The sequence below is a fragment of the Ammospiza nelsoni genome, chromosome 20 (assembly GCF_027579445.1).
Source record: "Ammospiza nelsoni isolate bAmmNel1 chromosome 20, bAmmNel1.pri, whole genome shotgun sequence".
Lineage (NCBI taxonomy): Eukaryota > Metazoa > Chordata > Aves > Passeriformes > Passerellidae > Ammospiza > Ammospiza nelsoni.
Genome location: NC_080652.1, coordinates 6,159,312 through 6,175,058, shown reverse-complemented (window position 1 = coordinate 6,175,058; position 15,747 = coordinate 6,159,312). Strand labels below are relative to the sequence as shown.

The window sequence follows — 15,747 nt, the reverse complement described above, 5'->3', positions numbered from 1 at the left end:
CAGGATGTCCCCGGAGGTGCCTGAGACCGGGGTGAGCAGCAGCCACGTCCCATGACAGAGCACTGCCATCTCCTGGGGACCGCGGGGACCGTGCTCACCCGGGCATGGGGACGGGGATGGGGACCGGGACGGGGATGGCACGGGATCCTCTAGGTCCCTCGCACCCCTCTCCCCGCGGTGACACCACAGGACAACGACCAAGAGACCCTCGGTGATGGATCCGGGGATGGTGGCAGCCACAGTGTGACAGAAGGAGGGTGGCCGTGGCTGTGGGTTGGCCACATGTGCAGCCCCCTGCATCCCATTTGGCCCAGCATGTTCCCCCCCTCACAGCATATGGGATGGCTTTGAGATTTCAAACCAGAGGAAAAGCATCTAAACACAACACCAAGCACTCAGGGCCGGGCCGGGGAGCAGGGCATGGCTCCTGTCCCACTCCCTGCCCACCTGGGGAAACTGAGGCACACTCACAGCACACCCAATTTTAGGCCGTGCTGTCCCAAACCACAGGACCCCTCTGCCCCCTTGTCCCCCCACACGAGGCAGGCCCTGGCGGGCCCCAGCGCTGGCTGGCTGTGCTGGCAGTGTCCCAGCCCGGCCGGATGGCTGCATCCTTCCTGCCCGCCTGCCTCCCCCGTGCCCCGCCTCTGCCCGCGGCCCCGGAGCACGGGCCTGCCGTCGGCCCGACTGGTGAGTTTGGGTTTTCGTCTTGGGGAGTTTTGTTTTTTCCCTGCTGGTTTCCTTTCTCCGCTCTGACTCCTTGGCCCCGTGGCCTTGGCTGACCCCAGCGCTGCCGCCCCTCCTGCCCTCCCAGCCCCCTGGCCCCGTGCCCAGCTCCCAGCGGCCCAAAAGTGAAGTGGTGGGGGCCCTGTTGGGGCTGCAGCTCTGCTGCCCTCACTGTGGCTGGGTAAACCCTGTCCCCAAGCTCCACCGCAGCCCCTCTGCTATGGTGTTGTGCCTGTGTGGCTCTGTGGGTGCTGGGGAGCCCCTGCAGCCCCTGTACCCCACACCAGCACCCCCAAACGCCTGTCTGTTGGGGTCCTGTGATTCACCACCCAGCCTGGAGGACACCCAGCCTGGTGGTTGGGCTCATCTGGGTGTCCCCAGTGCATTCCCTATCCCCTGGGGTAAGAGCAGTGAGTGTCCAGGCCCAGCAGGACAGGGAACACCCCACTCCAGGGCATTGTGCCACTACAAACCACCACAGCACAGCCACCGCATACCCCAAAACCCCCGACAGCCAACAGAAACAAGGAAATGCCAAGGCATGAAAGCGCTGGAAATCCCCATCCCAAATCCGGCGGCCTCCAGCCCCTGGCAGGCAGTGGGAGCGCTGGGACATGTGCAGGACACACACCCAGACACCAGGGGGTTCAGCAATCGGGACACAGCGAGGGAGCCGGGACTGGCGGAGGATGCAGGCGCAGGCTCCCTGCAGGCACGGATTGGGAAGCCGGGGCGAGCGGCCGGGATGCTCCCTCCCTTCCTCTGAGCGCAGCATCGCGCTGCCCCGGCGGGATAAACACCCGCTTCCTGCCCTTAATCAGCTCCAGAGGGGCTGGGGGGGACAGAGAGGCAGAGAAAAAAAAAAATAAAAAAAACCTCTGGAAAGAAAAACTCATTTCCTGCGACAGAAGAAAAAGATAAAGTCTGGATTCATTAAAGTGAACTTTACTGGGGAGAGACGGGAAAGAGCCAAACACAATGTCCTTGAAATTTCCTCCGCACGGCTCCGTCCACGAAAACAGGATAAAGCCGCTTCCGCTGTCTCTGCTGGAGTGCACCGGGGGAGCTGGGGCCGGGGGCTGCTCACAGGCAGTCGAGGTGGGTGCAGACCTGCTGGAAAACCTCCTCCACAGAGCCCTCGGCGTTGAGCTGGGTACAGAGGGGACAGCAGGGGGACTTGCCCGAGGGCTCTCACCCGAGAGCAGCTGGAACTCTCCCAAGGATGCATTTTGGCCATGGGTGAAGAGATCAGGGCTTGTTTAGGGCAAAGGGGTGCAGGCCATCCTTGGAGGGGGTCGTGTTGGGAATGAGAGGGGTCAGGGCCACCCCAAACTAGGCAGGATTGAGTTTTCCTGTTTCCCTCATCATCCCCATCCACCACTTCCCCTCCCATGGGACACAAGCCCCAAGCTGGCATCGGTCTCATTCCCGCTTACCTGGCGGACAATGCCTCTGCTCTTGTAGAAGGCAATGACAGGCTCAGTGGCCTTGTAGTAGGTCTCCAAACGCTTCTTGATGGTCTCCTCATTGTCATCCACCCTCCCACTGGTCTCTCCTCTCTTCAGCAGGCGTTTCACCATCGTGTCCTTCCCCGCATCCACGTAGAGCAGCAGCGTGGGGGGCGCGATCTGTGCACAGAGGGGACGTGGCTGTCACCACACTGAGCTGCTGTGGCTCTGGTTTGGCTTGGGGGGTGGTGGTGGTCAGCATGAGGGTCACAGATGTCCCCACACAACCCTCTGCCTCCATTCACATGGGTCTGGGGGCCGCCAGGACACACAGATGTCACCACACCATCTCCTGCCTCCCACCACTTTGGTCTGGGAGCCACCAGGACACTCTTCCATGTAGAGGAAGGCAAAGGCACACTGCAGCCAAGCCCTGGCTCTCTGCCATCACCATCATGTCAGCACTGCTGTCACGCTCTGTCAGCCTGAGGACACCCTGGTCCCTCCCCCTGTGCTCTGGGCACAGGCTGTCCCCAGGCAGGGGGACCTGCTGCCCAGTTTAGACCCTTCTGGGATGTGATCTCTGCTGGGATGGGGAGCCCAGGCTGCTGCTGCATTGAGTCCCTGTGCTAAGCTGGCGTGTGGCACGGCCCAGCACAGCACAGCACGGCCCAGCACAGCACCAGTCCTCACCTTCTTCTCAAACTCCTCTCCCTGCTTCACCTCGCGGGGGTATCCGTCGATCAGGAAGCCCTTGGACACGTCTGCTTTGGCCACCATGGCATCCCTCAGCATGTCCAGCACCGTGTCCTGGAGGGGGAGAACAGAGCTGCTACAGCTGATATGGGACAACAGGACTCCCACCCAGCATCCCTGGGTCCCTGCAGCATCGCTGCTGCAAACCCCACCCTGGGATGGCAGGGCCAGAGATGCCTGAGCTGTGTGGGGTGTATGCACCCCTGCTCACCCTACCATGTGGCAGCTGGTAGGGACTCACCAGGGGCACCAGCTCTCCCTTCTCCATGATGGCCTGCAGCTTCTTGCCCCGCTCCGAGCCCGAGCTGACCTCTGCCCGCAGCAGGTCCCCCGTGGACAGGTGGGTGTAGCCGTACTTCTGCACGATCTTCTCACACTGCGTCCCCTTGCCCGAGCCAGGGCCACCTGCAAGGCACACGTGTGCCCCAGCCACGGGTAAGGAGAGGGAGGGTACATGGGAGCAGCAGCACAGACACACACGAGCCCTCAGAGCTCAGTGACACGGCAGCTGGTGTCCCCAAGCCCAGCACCAAGGGGATGGACAAGCTCCTCATGGTTGCCCAAGTGCTTGGGGGTGACATGGGCTGCTGGGAATTGGCATGTGGGCACCACACCCTGATGGATGGCACCCAGGGCATCACCACCCAGGGTTTTGTCACATTACCTCCCAGGGATTTGTTGTCACATCAACCCCCAATGATTTACTGTCACATCACCCCAGATGCTGCCACCCCATGCCTGGCCAGAGATGCCCTCCTGGTCCCACCATACCCCATGTGGACTCAAGGAGCCAAGCTGGAGCCACAGCCATCCCACAGTGCCTGGGAACAGCCCACCCTCAGCCTCCAGCCCTGTTTCCCCAGCCTAGCGGTACAGGGAAAAGGCCTGGGCTGACCCCACCAGTGACAGGATCCAGACACAGACTTACCCACCACAAAGATGATTTTGTGCTGCTTGAGCTTTTCTGGAAAAGAAAAAGGAAAAAAAAAATAATTATCAAAAGCCAAAAGGTCCATCAGGGAGTGAGGTGTCCCCAGGGGGTGCCAGATCCAGGGCAGGCGTCCCTGGGGATAGAGGGGACCGATCCAGGAGAGTCCTGGGGGAAGATGGAGAGGGAAGCAGACGTGTGTCCTGGTCACCTGGGCAGGCTGGGATGTGTGGCCACGTCTGAGCACAAAGACCCCACGGCACCTCGGCCATGGGGTGGAATTCCAGTGCCACGTGGTGTCCCAGAGGTGCTCACTGTCCTCGGCTCCACTGCAGGCAGGGACTGGCCTCATCCATCCCTGTGGCCGGCTCCTCACCCCGCTGGGCTAACTGGGGCCGCGGCAGCCTCGGGTGGCATCGAGCGCCTGGCACAACCCCGGCAGGACCCCAGGGCAGCTCCCTGGACTTGGTGGCCGCTGTGCAAGTGGCACTGAGCGCCCCATCCCCTGCCCAGCACCTGGCACAGGGCTCTCAGCACCTGTGGGCTCTGTGCACCAGCCGTGGTGTGGGGCGATGCCGGGGTGTGATGCCGAAGGGGGAAGCAGAGTTAAAAATAAAGTTGAGCTGCTCTGGGGCCACTTTCCCATCTCCTGATTACAGCTGGATGAAATTTCAACTCCTTGGCACCCAGCACTCCCCAGAGCTGGGGATGGAGCCAAGAGTCTGGCAGGGACCAATGGGATGTGGGGCATGTGGGGGGGCTGGAGGGACATGGGGGATGGACAGAAGGGAGGGAGGCAAGGACACAGGGGCACGTGGAGGGGGGAAGGCAAAGAGGACCAGGACTGCACGTAATGGGGACAAATGCAGGGGACAGAGGCAGGGAGGGAAGGGGAATGCAGAGGGGATGGATGGGGGGGACCAAGGGGACGGATAAAACGGGGACAGGGGCATGCAGAGGGGATGGGTGCAGGAGGAACAAAGGGGATTAATTCCATGGGGGAGGGATTGATGCAGGGGGCAACCAAGGAAAAGGACACAAGGGAGACAGGGAGATGCAGAGGGAATGGATGCAGGGGACACTGAGGGGACAGAAGCATGCAGGGAGATGGTTCACTCACCTGTCGCCATGCTGCTGGTTCAGGCACAGAAGCACTTAAGGCTGCCAGGAAAGAGAAGGATAAACAACTCAGCACATCAGGTCACCAACAGTCTGGGGAGAAAAAGGGTCTCCCTTTTTGGTCATGATGGTGCCCAGCTTCAAGCCCAGACTGGGGGGATGAGAGAGAAGACACAACTCCTGGCTCGGCCTGGAATAGGGAGCTGAGGGATCTCTGCTTCTGTGGCCATCACTCACCTGGCTCCCAGCAGTCACCCTCCGCATCCGGCTGCGGTAAGGGCATCCCCATGCCGGGTGACGCGTGGTGACGTTGCCGGCTTCCTCTCCTGCCCTGCCCACATCCCAATGCCTGAGGTGCTGCCCGGCAGCAGGAAACCCGCCTGGGATGCCCGGTGCCACCGCAGCACCGCTGGATGGAGGCAGCACCCCGGCTCCCCACGGGCTGGGTTTAGGGGGTGTCCCAAGGAGGGGGTGCAGCACCGCATGGCACCCCCAGGAGCTCGAGGGCTGTTTGGCCACCCCACCTGCCCACACCCAGCCCCGCAGCACCCGAGCTGCTTGGGCACGGTGCGTCACCCCGAACCGGCCGGACGGGGTGCAGGGAGGGGGCACCCGCAGCCGCTGGCAGGTCGTGTTACAGCCTCCAAAGGGCAGGGGCTAAGAATGGCCGCGCTGAAACCGGCACCGGGTCACAGCCCACCGGCGCCGCGGGGACAAAGTGCTGACATGTCCCCCAGGGGGTTTGGGCAGCGCGGGACCCCCGGGTCCCTGACTGTGGGGGTGCTGAGCCCCAGGAGAGCGGGCAGCAGTGCTGGTGGGTGACAGGGGCTGCGGCCCTCAGGGCGAGCTGGGTGCTGATCCAGCGCGGTGCCAGGGGTGCCGGTGAGGGCGGTGTGCAGGTGACCGGCCCAGAAGGGATGGGGGGCGCTGACCCGCTGGGGCCGGGGCTGGGGAGGGGGCTCAGGGTGCCCTTGTGCCCCCCCAGCCTTGCGGGCTGCACCCGGGGGTGCCCCAGCGATCTCAGCTCCATCCACCCCTCCCATCCCACCGAACGGAAGGGGAACGCGCGCCGCAGCCCCTCCCGGGGACCCGGCCCCGCACCGGGCGGCTCCAGCGCCGCTGAGGTGCCCCCGCCACCCTCCCAAGCGCCAAGCCGAGCCCCCCGCGCTGCCCCGGGCCCGCCCCTGGCTCGGTGCCCGCACCGACCGGGCCCCGGGGGTCCCGCACCGCCCTGGCCGGGGGGTCCCGCACCGACTGGGTCCCGCACCGCCCTGGCCCGGGGCTCCCGCACTGACCTGGCCTGGGGGTCTCGCACTGCCCTGGCCCCGCTGCCGCCGCCCGGGCCCGCCGGTACCGCTATTTATAGAGCACGGCGGCGCGCGGGGCACGCCGGGAGCGCGCGGCACCGGCGGCGCGAGCGAGCGGCGCGGGGGCACCGGGAGGGACGCGCGGGGGCACGGCGGGGGTGGGGGCGGCACGGCCGGGGCGGAGGGCGCGGTTAAACCCTCCCGGCTCGGGGCGCGGGGCCGCCCGCGAGGGGAGGGAGCCCCGCCCGGCCCGGGGGCTCCGCGGCGCCTCCGCCCCCAGCTCCGCGGACGGGAACGCTTTTCGTGTCACTGGCCTCTTATCGCCTCCCCGCTTCTGCCCCCGCTTCTGCCCCCATGTTCTCATGTCCCCATCCCTGTCCCTAGTGCACATTCCTGCCCCTACTGTCCCCATCCTTGTCCCTAATACCCTCATGCCCCCATCCCTATACTCGTCCCTAATGTCCCCAACCAATCCCCATGACCCCATTCCCATCCCATCACTACTGTCCCCATCCTTGTCCCTAATACCCTCATGCTCCCATCCCATCCCTATGTCCATCTACTAATGTCCCCATCCAATCTCCATGTCCCCATTCCCATCCTTAGTGTCACCGTCCTTGTCCCCAGTGTCCTTATGTCCCCATTCCCATCCTTAGTGTCACCACCTTTGTCCCTAATGTCCTTATGTCCCCATCTCTATGTCCCCATGCCCCCACCCCAGCTCACACACCCCTCTCCCTCAACTCCAGGGGTGTGAAACCCCACCGATGTTGTGCTCTTGTTGACATCTGCTCACTGAGAGATGCTGGATACCAAAGCCAATAGTACAGATTTTATTTAACAATAAAATGTGAGGTAGAGAAAGAAATAGAAAAGAGGGATTGTGCATCTGGGGGAGAGAGATCGGCCAAGCAGAAGATTGTCACCACCCGTGGGTCCCTCAGCATCCCCTTGGTCCTTCCCCACCCTGGTGTTTGTGATGTGGGGGTCCCGAGGTTGTTGAAAACTTCTCACATTTATACATTTTCTCACATTTATACATTTTATACAATGAAGGCATTAATGCTCATTGGCTACACAGCTCCTTCATTCCATTGGTTAAATGATTCCCTCTCTTCTAATGCTAATTAATGCCATGTCAGTCTCTCTTCCAGTCGGGTCCCCGTTATCTCCCCCTGCCAGAATTACCTTCTACCAGCTGGAGCTGATCCCACCCACCAGTTACCTGGCTGGCTTTGCTTGTGGAGTCTTTGTGTCTGTTATCAGTGACACATTCTTCTCGCCCAGTTTTATTTACCACCCCTAATCTGAGGTAATGCTCGGACGGTAGCACCACCTTTATCTTATCTCAAATTCCTCTGGGGAATTCAGCAGGGGGAAGAGGAGCTTCCGTGGTTGCAGGTGCTGTTTATCCCATAATTTGGGGTGATCTGTTTGATCAGTGATCTGTGTGTGAGCAGCTGCCCCTCCACAGCTTGCCAGGATGTGCCAGACCAGGCTGAGTGCCATGGTTCTGCTCCTTTCTGTGCCCATCTCTTGGCAAAGCCCTTCTGTGCCACCAAACCTTAGCCAGGCGCTGGTGATCTCCCAGTCCTGGCACTCACCTGCCCTTCCTCCTCCTCTGTGGCTGCAGAGACCCCTTTCCAAGACCCTGTGACCCCAGGGCACCTGGCTGGGGGTGACACAAGCTGGAGGGGTCTCAGGTGTCACCTGTCACTGTCAGAGCTGGAGTCAGTGAGGGACTGGACATGGATCCCACCTGGACATGCTGGTCACCTGAGTGCCCAGTGGGGACAGTATTGCTGGGGTCACTGCCATCATCCCCAAAAACCCGTCCAGAGCCAGGCTCAAGGTACCAGACTGCAGCAATATTTATTCCTGTACAAACAATTACAAAACATGGATGCCCCACTGCTTCCCCCAGCACTGAGCCCCCCAAAACCCCAGCCACAGGGAAACTGAGGAATGGATTCCTGCCAAGGCTCAGCACCCAAACATGCCATATTTAGGTGCTTTCCCCAGATCAGCTTCTCTGCTGCTGAGAAATTAATAACAAAGTCCTGTCCCAGTCACAGGGTGCCAAGAGGCACCACTGCCCCCCACTACCTGCCCACTTCTAAATTGTTTATAAGCAGCTGCTGGCGCTTTGTTTCCACTAATGAACAGCCCCTGCTCACTCCTTCATCCAGGAAACCTCAGTAGAAACCCCAGGATTAGAAGTGGGGAGAAAAAAAGCCAAAACCTCCAAAAAGCTCCCAAAAATCCCATCTTTCAGTTAGAAAAGGTTTTGGCAGTGTGGGGCACAGCGGTGCTGGGAGGGGCTGGTGTTTTTGGGGTGCTGGGACAGGGAGGGTGGTAATGTCACCCCTGTGGGGTCCCAGCAAAAACTGTGGGGTTCTGCTGTGGGAAGGATGACTCAGGACGGGAATGAGGGGCTGGGCTGAGCTCCAAGAGGGGTCTCCTCACCCAGACAGTTGGGGGAAAGTCTCTGTGGTGACCCCAGAAGCTTTGCAAACCAAAACTGAGCTGAGGGGACCTCGAACCCCCTTAGAGCCTCACAGGGGCTGCAGTGTGCATGGACCAGGATGGGGCAGGATATCACCCCCAAGTATCCTGCACATGGAGGGGGGACACCCCAAGTTTTACATTCACCACCTGATCCCCAAAACCCAGCTCAAAACCCAACACATCCCAGGTGCCAGGAGCCACCACGCACAACAGCAGCGGGTCCTGTGGCGCCTGATCCCACCACTGCCAGGGGGATGCAGGGGACCCCCCATCCATCCCAGCTGCCCAGCAGGCGTGGGGCAGCCCCTAGGTCCAGGAGGGGTGGGAGAAGGTGATGTTGTAGAGGCCGGCCCAGCTGGCAAAGACCCTTTTCTCGGTGATGAAGCGGTGGTGGTTGCCGCGGCGGCTCCGCTCGTTGTGGATGTAGGTCGTGCACTCGTCGGGGCCCTTGGGCTCGTAGTAGTGGTAGGGCAGGCGGCGGGGTGGGGGGGTGGCGGCTGCAGGGGGCACAGAAACGTGGGGTGAGCCCCGTGGTGGGGTCAGGGGGCTGGGGTGGGGGCATGGGGGTCTCCTCACCCGCAGTAGCTGGGTGGCACCATGCCATAGACGTGGATGGCATCACACAGCTCCACTGCAATCACCATGGTGAACCAGCCAGTGCTGAGCCACGAGCGAGACTTCTCCCTGGGGAGGAAAAACAACAGTGAGGTGATGTGGATAATGGAACCCCTCAGTGTCCCCAGTGTGCCTCAGGGACCCCCCAGCTCAATGCTGCAGCTCTGAGAGTCAGCTCTGTCTTGGGAACCTGCAGAAAAGGGGGCACAGCACAAGAGGTGGCTCTGAGGTACCTGTCCTTCCCTGTCTCTCCCCGAAACAGTTCATCAAACTGCTTCATGCGGCCGGGGGAGACAACGTAGGGCTGTCATGTTGGGGAAGGAGGCGCAGACACGCTGGGATGATCTTCAGGAGGCTCTTCTGCATCTTGGTGGGCGGCCCCCAGAAGATGAACATGGTCTCCGGGGTCTTGTTGACGAACTCCTGGGGCCGCTTGAGGACACGGTAGAGGCTGGAGTGGGCCACCACACGGAAGCTGGTCTTGTTACCCACATCAGCACTGTAGGCCCGTGGTGGGAGCGTCGTTCATTGCGGATGGTGCACTCAGCCCCGTCGATGGCCGTGCCCAGGTGGGTGCCCAGCAGGTGGCTGGAGCTGGTGACAATGACGCATTGGTGGCAGCGGGCTGTCAGGGTCTGGTGATGATAAATGCTGTCAGCAGGTGACTTTTGGTGTCACCGTGGGCAGGGCACTGTTCCCTGCGGAGCCGCTGTCCTCGGGAGGGGACAGCTGGGCAGGATGCCAGCAGAGGGACAGCCCCTGTGTCACCGCTCAGCCCCGGCCCCGCTGCCCAGGCCCGTACCTTGTTTCCCGCACACAGGCAGGTACCCGCTTTTCACCCCCCACTTCTTGAGGTCGGGGGGCCGGCGGGCTCTGCCCCGCAGGCGGCTGTAGGGGAACACCTCGCTCCCGTTGCCGGAGCTGTAGATGATCAGCAACATGATCAGGGCAAAGAGGACCCCCCAGGGCGGCGGCGCGCTGGCCTCTGCGGGCGGGGGGACAGCGTCAGCCGCTGCCCCCACCCGCGGGGGTGCATCCACCCCTCTCCCAAGGCACCTCCAGCAGGGTGCCTGCTGTCCACAGGAGGGCCCTGAGGGGATTCTCTGGCACTCACCGTGCTGCCACTCTCATGTCTCTGTGCCAGCCTCAGCACACAGCGATCGCCGGCGACCCGCGAGCACCTGCAAGGCGTGTGGTCATTCCAGCCTGGCCCTGCAAGGCGTGTGGTCGCCCCCAGTCTGGCCCATCATCCCCATGCCAGGCTGGTGGGGGTACAGGTACACAGGACAAGTCTCCAGGTCCCCCTCTGAAGAGGAGAACAATCCCCATTTACGAGGGATTGTACGAGAATTTACGAGGGGGAAAGAAATGCTGTTGACAGGGGTTGGGCAGACTCCGGGGTGTGGAAGAGGCCAAACCCAGCCTGGGGAATCCCCACGTTAAGCTCTGTCCAGGGAGGATTATCCTCCCCTCGTGCGGATGAAACCGCTCAAACCGCAGGGTTAGGGAGGGTCAACCTGCTGCTCGTGCAGTGAAATTCCATTAAAACCACCGCCACAGGAGCCTTGGATCAGGAGGGAATGGAAGGAACCCACTCACCCCACTCAGTGCATGCATGGGATTGCATCCAGCAGACATGCAGGTACTCTGCATCCCCAGAACCAACTCTAACTTCCACTCCAAGTGGACTGACCCAGTTTAGTTCTGGGAGCCCTGTTAGTGAGCCCCAGCCATTCCTGGAACGCTCCAAGCAAATGGAAATTAAAACCCACTGAAGCCTCCTCTTTACTAATTGTCACACGGAAAATTATGCAACAGCTTGAGATCAACCCCTGGGGGGAGCTGACACCTCGGAACGCTCTCAGGGCCGGTGGCGGTGCCAGCAGGTACCCAGCCTGCCCGGGGCGCCCAGGCCAGGCCGGTGCGGTGATGCTGAGGGGCTTCGTTGTGCAAAGGTTGGGACACTGTGAGACCCCCACTGCCGGACCCCACTTCGCTCCTGCAGCTCTCGGGCCATGTGGAGCACCCCCGGAGGGTCCCCGCGGCCTTACCTCGCCTGCCGGGGGCTCTCATGGGGAGTCCGTCACCTCCTGCGCCCCGCGGGCGGCGGGCGCTGCCCGGGCCCTCCGGCGGGCTCGGCCATGCCGGCACCGGGGCTCACATCGTCGCTCTGCGGGAAAAGGCTGCTCCAGAGCCGGGCCCTCCTCCGCCGGGGTCCCCCAGCCCCGGATGCGAACCCTCCGGGAAGGGAAAACCCGCCCGGCCCGGGGCGCGAACCTCCCGCCGCTCCTACGGGCGAGTCTTCCCCCGCCCCGGGGAGCATCCCCCGCCCCCGGCCGTACGGGAGGGAGCCGGACCCTTCCCACCCTCCATTCCCGCACCTTCCTGCCCCTCCATTCCCGGGCCCTTCCTGCCCCTCCATCCCCCGTGTACCGGCCCCGGGGGCAGGGGCCGCTTCCCCCCCGCGTTCCGCCCCTGCACCGGCTGAACGGGCCCGGCGGGGACGCGCGAGCTCCACCGGCCGCTCCGGCCCGCAGAGCGCTCCGGTACCGCTGCCGATACCGATATCGCTGCCGATATTGATAGCGCTGCCGATGCCGGTACCGTTACCGCGCCCGTTACTGATATCGCTGCCGTTGCTGATAGCGCTGCCGATACCGAGCGCGCCGCCGCCGCCCAGGCCGGGTCCTAGTGCCGCCCTCCCGAGATGGAGAGAGCCGCCGGGTCCTAGTGCCGCCCTCCCGGGATCGGGAGCACCGCCGGGTCCTAGTGCCACCCTCCGGGATGGGCGAGCACCGCCGGGTCCTAGTGCCGCCCTCCCGATCCCGGGGAGATCTAGTGCTGCCCTCCCGGGATCGGGAGAGCCGCCGGGAAAGACCGGGACTGATCCCCCGAGGGCACCGGTGCGGGCAGCGGGGATGGGCAGCGGCAGCGCTGCCCGTGCCAGGAGCAGCCCGCCGTGCCTGCCCGCATTGCTGGCATGCCGAGGTCTCCCCCGCATAGCTCAGGGCCCCGCTCGGGGAGGTTTCGTGGCGCACGGGGAGAGCTCCACCGCTGGCAGGGACCTGCATCCCTGACCCGTGTCCAGAGCGATTCTGGCCCCGCTGTGCCGGAGATGCCTTGCTCTGTGCAGGGCTGTGGAAGCTGAGGTGGCAGGTGTGAGCTCCTGTGCTGCACTGCCCTGCAGGAAGCAGCCCTGGCAGCACCCCCAGTTCTGCACCACTTGCTCCTCACTGCACCCCTAATCTCTACTCCTCCTGTCACCCCTGGTCCCCCAGACAGCACCTCAAACATGTGGCATCTGTTTACGTGTTCAAAGGGCTGCTGTGGGCTCAGGGCCATGCACCACCATGGCCTGTCCCATCTCCCCAGGGACATGGGAGCTGCCAGTGCCCTGTGACAGCCCAGCAGCACTGAGCTCTGTGGGACTGAGGATCCCCAGACCCAGCACCCATCCTGAGAGATGCAGCTGCTGGTTTCCAAATAACCTCAACTGCTTTCAGCACCCTTTTCCAAGTTTAGGCTCAGCTCTACCCCCTTGTCACCTCCCCCTCTTATTTATAGCCTGGCAGCCTGTGAGGAGGTGTTGAGTGTCCCCCCTCCCTCACTCCCTGTCCTGTCCTGCAGCCACAAGGGGCACAGCAAGGGGCACCACTGAATTAAAAACAATTTTAATGGCCATGTTTGCTTTGGTCTGAATCCAAGGACACTTGTGACAAGGCAATTCATAGCCCCTAGGGCACAGGTGGCTCCGGGGTTTCCAGCTGAGGGGCTGCAGGCACCAAGCAGCAGAAGGCAGAGCCTGGATCCAGGTGCCTGCACCCCACACCCAGCACTGTCCAGAGGGTACAGGTGGGGCAAGGAACACAGTAGAGCTTCGTCCCTGTGAGAGGCACAGGTCTGTGGCCCTGGCAGGGCTGAGCATTTCTGCCCCATGTCCTGCTGGAGTCCAGCACCACGTCTAATCCTGCATTAAATATTCCTCCTAGTAGAGAGAGCAGAAAACCAGATCTCCCTGGCTCCATCCAGGCAGACATTTGGAGTTGGTGGGGCTGCATGGGTCCAGCTCATGCCCATCATGTACCAAGAGGGGGTTCCCAGCCCATCCACCAGCTGGGAAACAGGCACTGCTGTGCAGAGAAGGAGACTCTCTGCTCCAGGGCTTGGCAGGAGGTAACCAGCCGTGCCACCGGCAGAGCTGGGACGTGTTGCTGCAGGAGGAGAGCTGCCTTGCCGCCGAGGTTCCTGCTGCCTCACGCCGTGGCAGTGCCCTACCTGCCTGCCCAGGATGGGTGGTTGAAGACAATGTTCCTCCTCTTGGCCCAGCGGGAGAAGATGGCTTTCTCGGTGATGAAGCGGTGCCCGGCGCGCCGAGCCTGCTCGTGCGTCAGGTACATCCTGCACTCGTCCAGCCTGCCCTTCTCAAAGTAGTGGTACGGCACGCTGGAGTGGTTCTTTTCCCTGGCAGGAGGGCACAGGGTGAGTGTGGGGACTTGGGGGGACACTAGAACACCCCACACCTGTCCCTGCCACCCCTCCACACCTGCAGTAGCTGTCGCTGACCATGCCAAAGACACAGATCTGCTCGCACAGCTCCATGGCCAGGATCATGGTGAACCAGCCCGTGCTCAGGAAGGAGCCGGATTTCATCCTGCAAGGCATTGTGGTCACACTGGAGTGGGTGGCACCCCCTCGGGTGGCAGTGCCACCACTACGGGCGCTTGATGGGGGACAGGTACATGAGGGGGACCCAATGAGACCTCCTGACCTCAGGAGCCAGCAGTACCTGTTCTTCCCTGTCTCATTCTGGAAGACATCGTCACAGTATGTCATCTTCTCCTCAGTCAGGGTGTAGATCTGCAGCTGGGGGTACCTCTCCATCACCTTGACCAGAGCCTGGTAGGTTGAGCCCATCTTCTCCCTGTTCATCTTTTTTGCTGGCCCCCAGATGAAGTAAAGGGTCTCTTGAGACTGCTGGAAGAAGTAGGGCTGGTTGCGCAGCAGCAGCGGGACGCTGGTGTGTGAGACCACCCGGATGGTGCTGCGGGCCCCCACGTCCTGCTCGTAGCCGGTGGTGGGGCATGGTTCATGCGCAGGACGCACTCCTGCCCGTCGATGGCCTGGCCCAGCTGCGAGCCCAGCATCTGCCCCGAGCTGGAGACGATGGCGCACTGGCGGCACCGCGCTCGCTCCAGCGGCTGTGGGGAGAGGCACCGTCAGTTCCTCCTTCCCTCCAGGATACACCACAGCCCCTGCCCGCCCTTCCCAAATGTCAGGGAAACTGAGGCACAGGTGGGGCGAGCTGCCCCAGCGCTGCCCCATCCGCACGCACCTTCCCGTCGGGAACGCGGCTGTAGCCCGGGAAGCTGCGGACGCTGTCAGCCCTGGCCGTGGCGGGGCTGTCCCGGAGCGCCGGGGCCGAGCAGCAGCGCTGCACGGGGTTGCGGGAGCCGAGCAGGATGTACAGCACCGCCGCCACCGCCGCGCACACCAGCGTGAGGAAGAGCCGGACCTGGGAGCAGAGCGGGGGGAGCTCTCCGGACCGGCCCACGAGCACCGGCCCCGTGCCGGTACCGCGGTACCCCGCGGCCACGGGGGAGCTGCCCCTCGGAGGGTGTTGAGGTGTGCGGGGTGCCGGGCCCGGCTCACTCCGTGCCCTACGGGCTCCGTGCCGCCCGCGGCACCGGCAGCAGCCGGGCTCAGCCCCCCGGCCCCTCGCCCCTGCCCAGCGGGTACTCACCAGCGTCTTCATGCTCGGGGGGCTGGCGGATCCCCGGGCGGGCGCCGGGGGTCACCGGCAGGGCGGGGGCTCGCACCCTGCAAGCGGAGCGGGCTCAGCGGCGGCACCCGGGATCCGGGATCTGGCTGCCGACATCGCCCCGGTCCCCAGCGCCCGGGGTTCTCTTCCACGCCTCGTGCCGGGACCCCCCCGAGGCTATTACCGGGATCCCTCCCCGCATCCCATTCGCATTCCCCGGCGTGCCCCACGTGTGCCGTTCCGCCCTCCGAGTGCCGTTCACCCCGTGCCCCGCGGGTGCCGCCCCGCCGGGAAGGGCTCGGGCCCGGGGGGTCTCCCCGGCACGGCATCCCCGGTTCGCGGTGCCGGCCCCACTCACCGAGCCGGGCTCCACCGGCCGCTCCCGCATCCCGCCCGGAGCGGGGCTGCCGGGCCGCGGGGGGCGGAGCCGAGCGGGCACTGCCGGAACCGGCACCGGGACCGCCCCCGCCCCGCCCCGCGACCCCGCTCCTCGGGGGCGCGCCCGCCGTGCCCGTGCTCGGCGCGCCCAGCTCGTGTGTCCCGGTGCCGATCCCCGCCGCTCGCCCCGCCGTGTGCCTCGGC

The 15,747-nt window shown here is 63.5% G+C and overlaps 3 protein-coding genes across 3 annotated transcripts; all 3 read right to left on the bottom strand.

Annotated features, from left to right (window-relative positions):
• Window positions 1-1,655: 1,655 nt before the first annotated feature.
• On the bottom strand, window positions 1,656-6,453 carry AK1 (adenylate kinase 1). Its single transcript, XM_059486435.1, has 7 exons — window positions 6,273-6,453; window positions 4,979-5,019; window positions 3,859-3,894; window positions 3,172-3,335; window positions 2,868-2,984; window positions 2,163-2,354; window positions 1,656-1,875 (listed from the first exon to the last, which is right to left on the bottom strand). The coding sequence occupies exons 2-7, from the start codon at window positions 4,986-4,988 to the stop codon at window positions 1,810-1,812; spliced, it is 585 nt and encodes a 194-aa protein (XP_059342418.1). The 5' UTR covers window positions 4,989-5,019; window positions 6,273-6,453; the 3' UTR covers window positions 1,656-1,809.
• A 2,645-nt stretch (window positions 6,454-9,098) lies between these two features.
• On the bottom strand, window positions 9,099-12,478 carry ST6GALNAC6 (ST6 N-acetylgalactosaminide alpha-2,6-sialyltransferase 6). The gene is given in 10 exon segments (XM_059486670.1): window positions 9,099-9,288; window positions 9,369-9,476; window positions 9,641-9,708; window positions 9,710-9,745; window positions 9,747-9,911; window positions 9,913-9,936; window positions 9,938-10,047; window positions 10,216-10,328; window positions 11,464-11,541; window positions 12,030-12,478. Coding segments are annotated over 10 exon segments (1,341 nt in total).
• A 584-nt stretch (window positions 12,479-13,062) lies between these two features.
• ST6GALNAC4 (ST6 N-acetylgalactosaminide alpha-2,6-sialyltransferase 4) lies at window positions 13,063-15,336 on the bottom strand. The gene is given in 6 exon segments (XM_059486347.1): window positions 13,063-13,868; window positions 13,951-14,058; window positions 14,194-14,488; window positions 14,491-14,605; window positions 14,740-14,919; window positions 15,148-15,336. Coding segments are annotated over 6 exon segments (900 nt in total). The 5' UTR covers window positions 15,160-15,336; the 3' UTR covers window positions 13,063-13,678.
• Between the last annotated feature and the right edge of the window lie 411 nt (window positions 15,337-15,747).

Excerpts from the sequence above, each read along its gene's own strand:
- AK1 (XM_059486435.1), bottom strand. Across the intron at positions 3,336-3,858 it reads CAAAATCATCTTTGTGGTGG|GTGGCCCTGGCTCGGGCAAG; the intron begins GTAAGTCTGTGT and ends TGTGCCTTGCAG. Across the intron at positions 1,876-2,162 it reads GCAGAGGCATTGTCCGCCAG|CTCAACGCCGAGGGCTCTGT; the intron begins GTAAGCGGGAAT and ends CTCTGTACCCAG.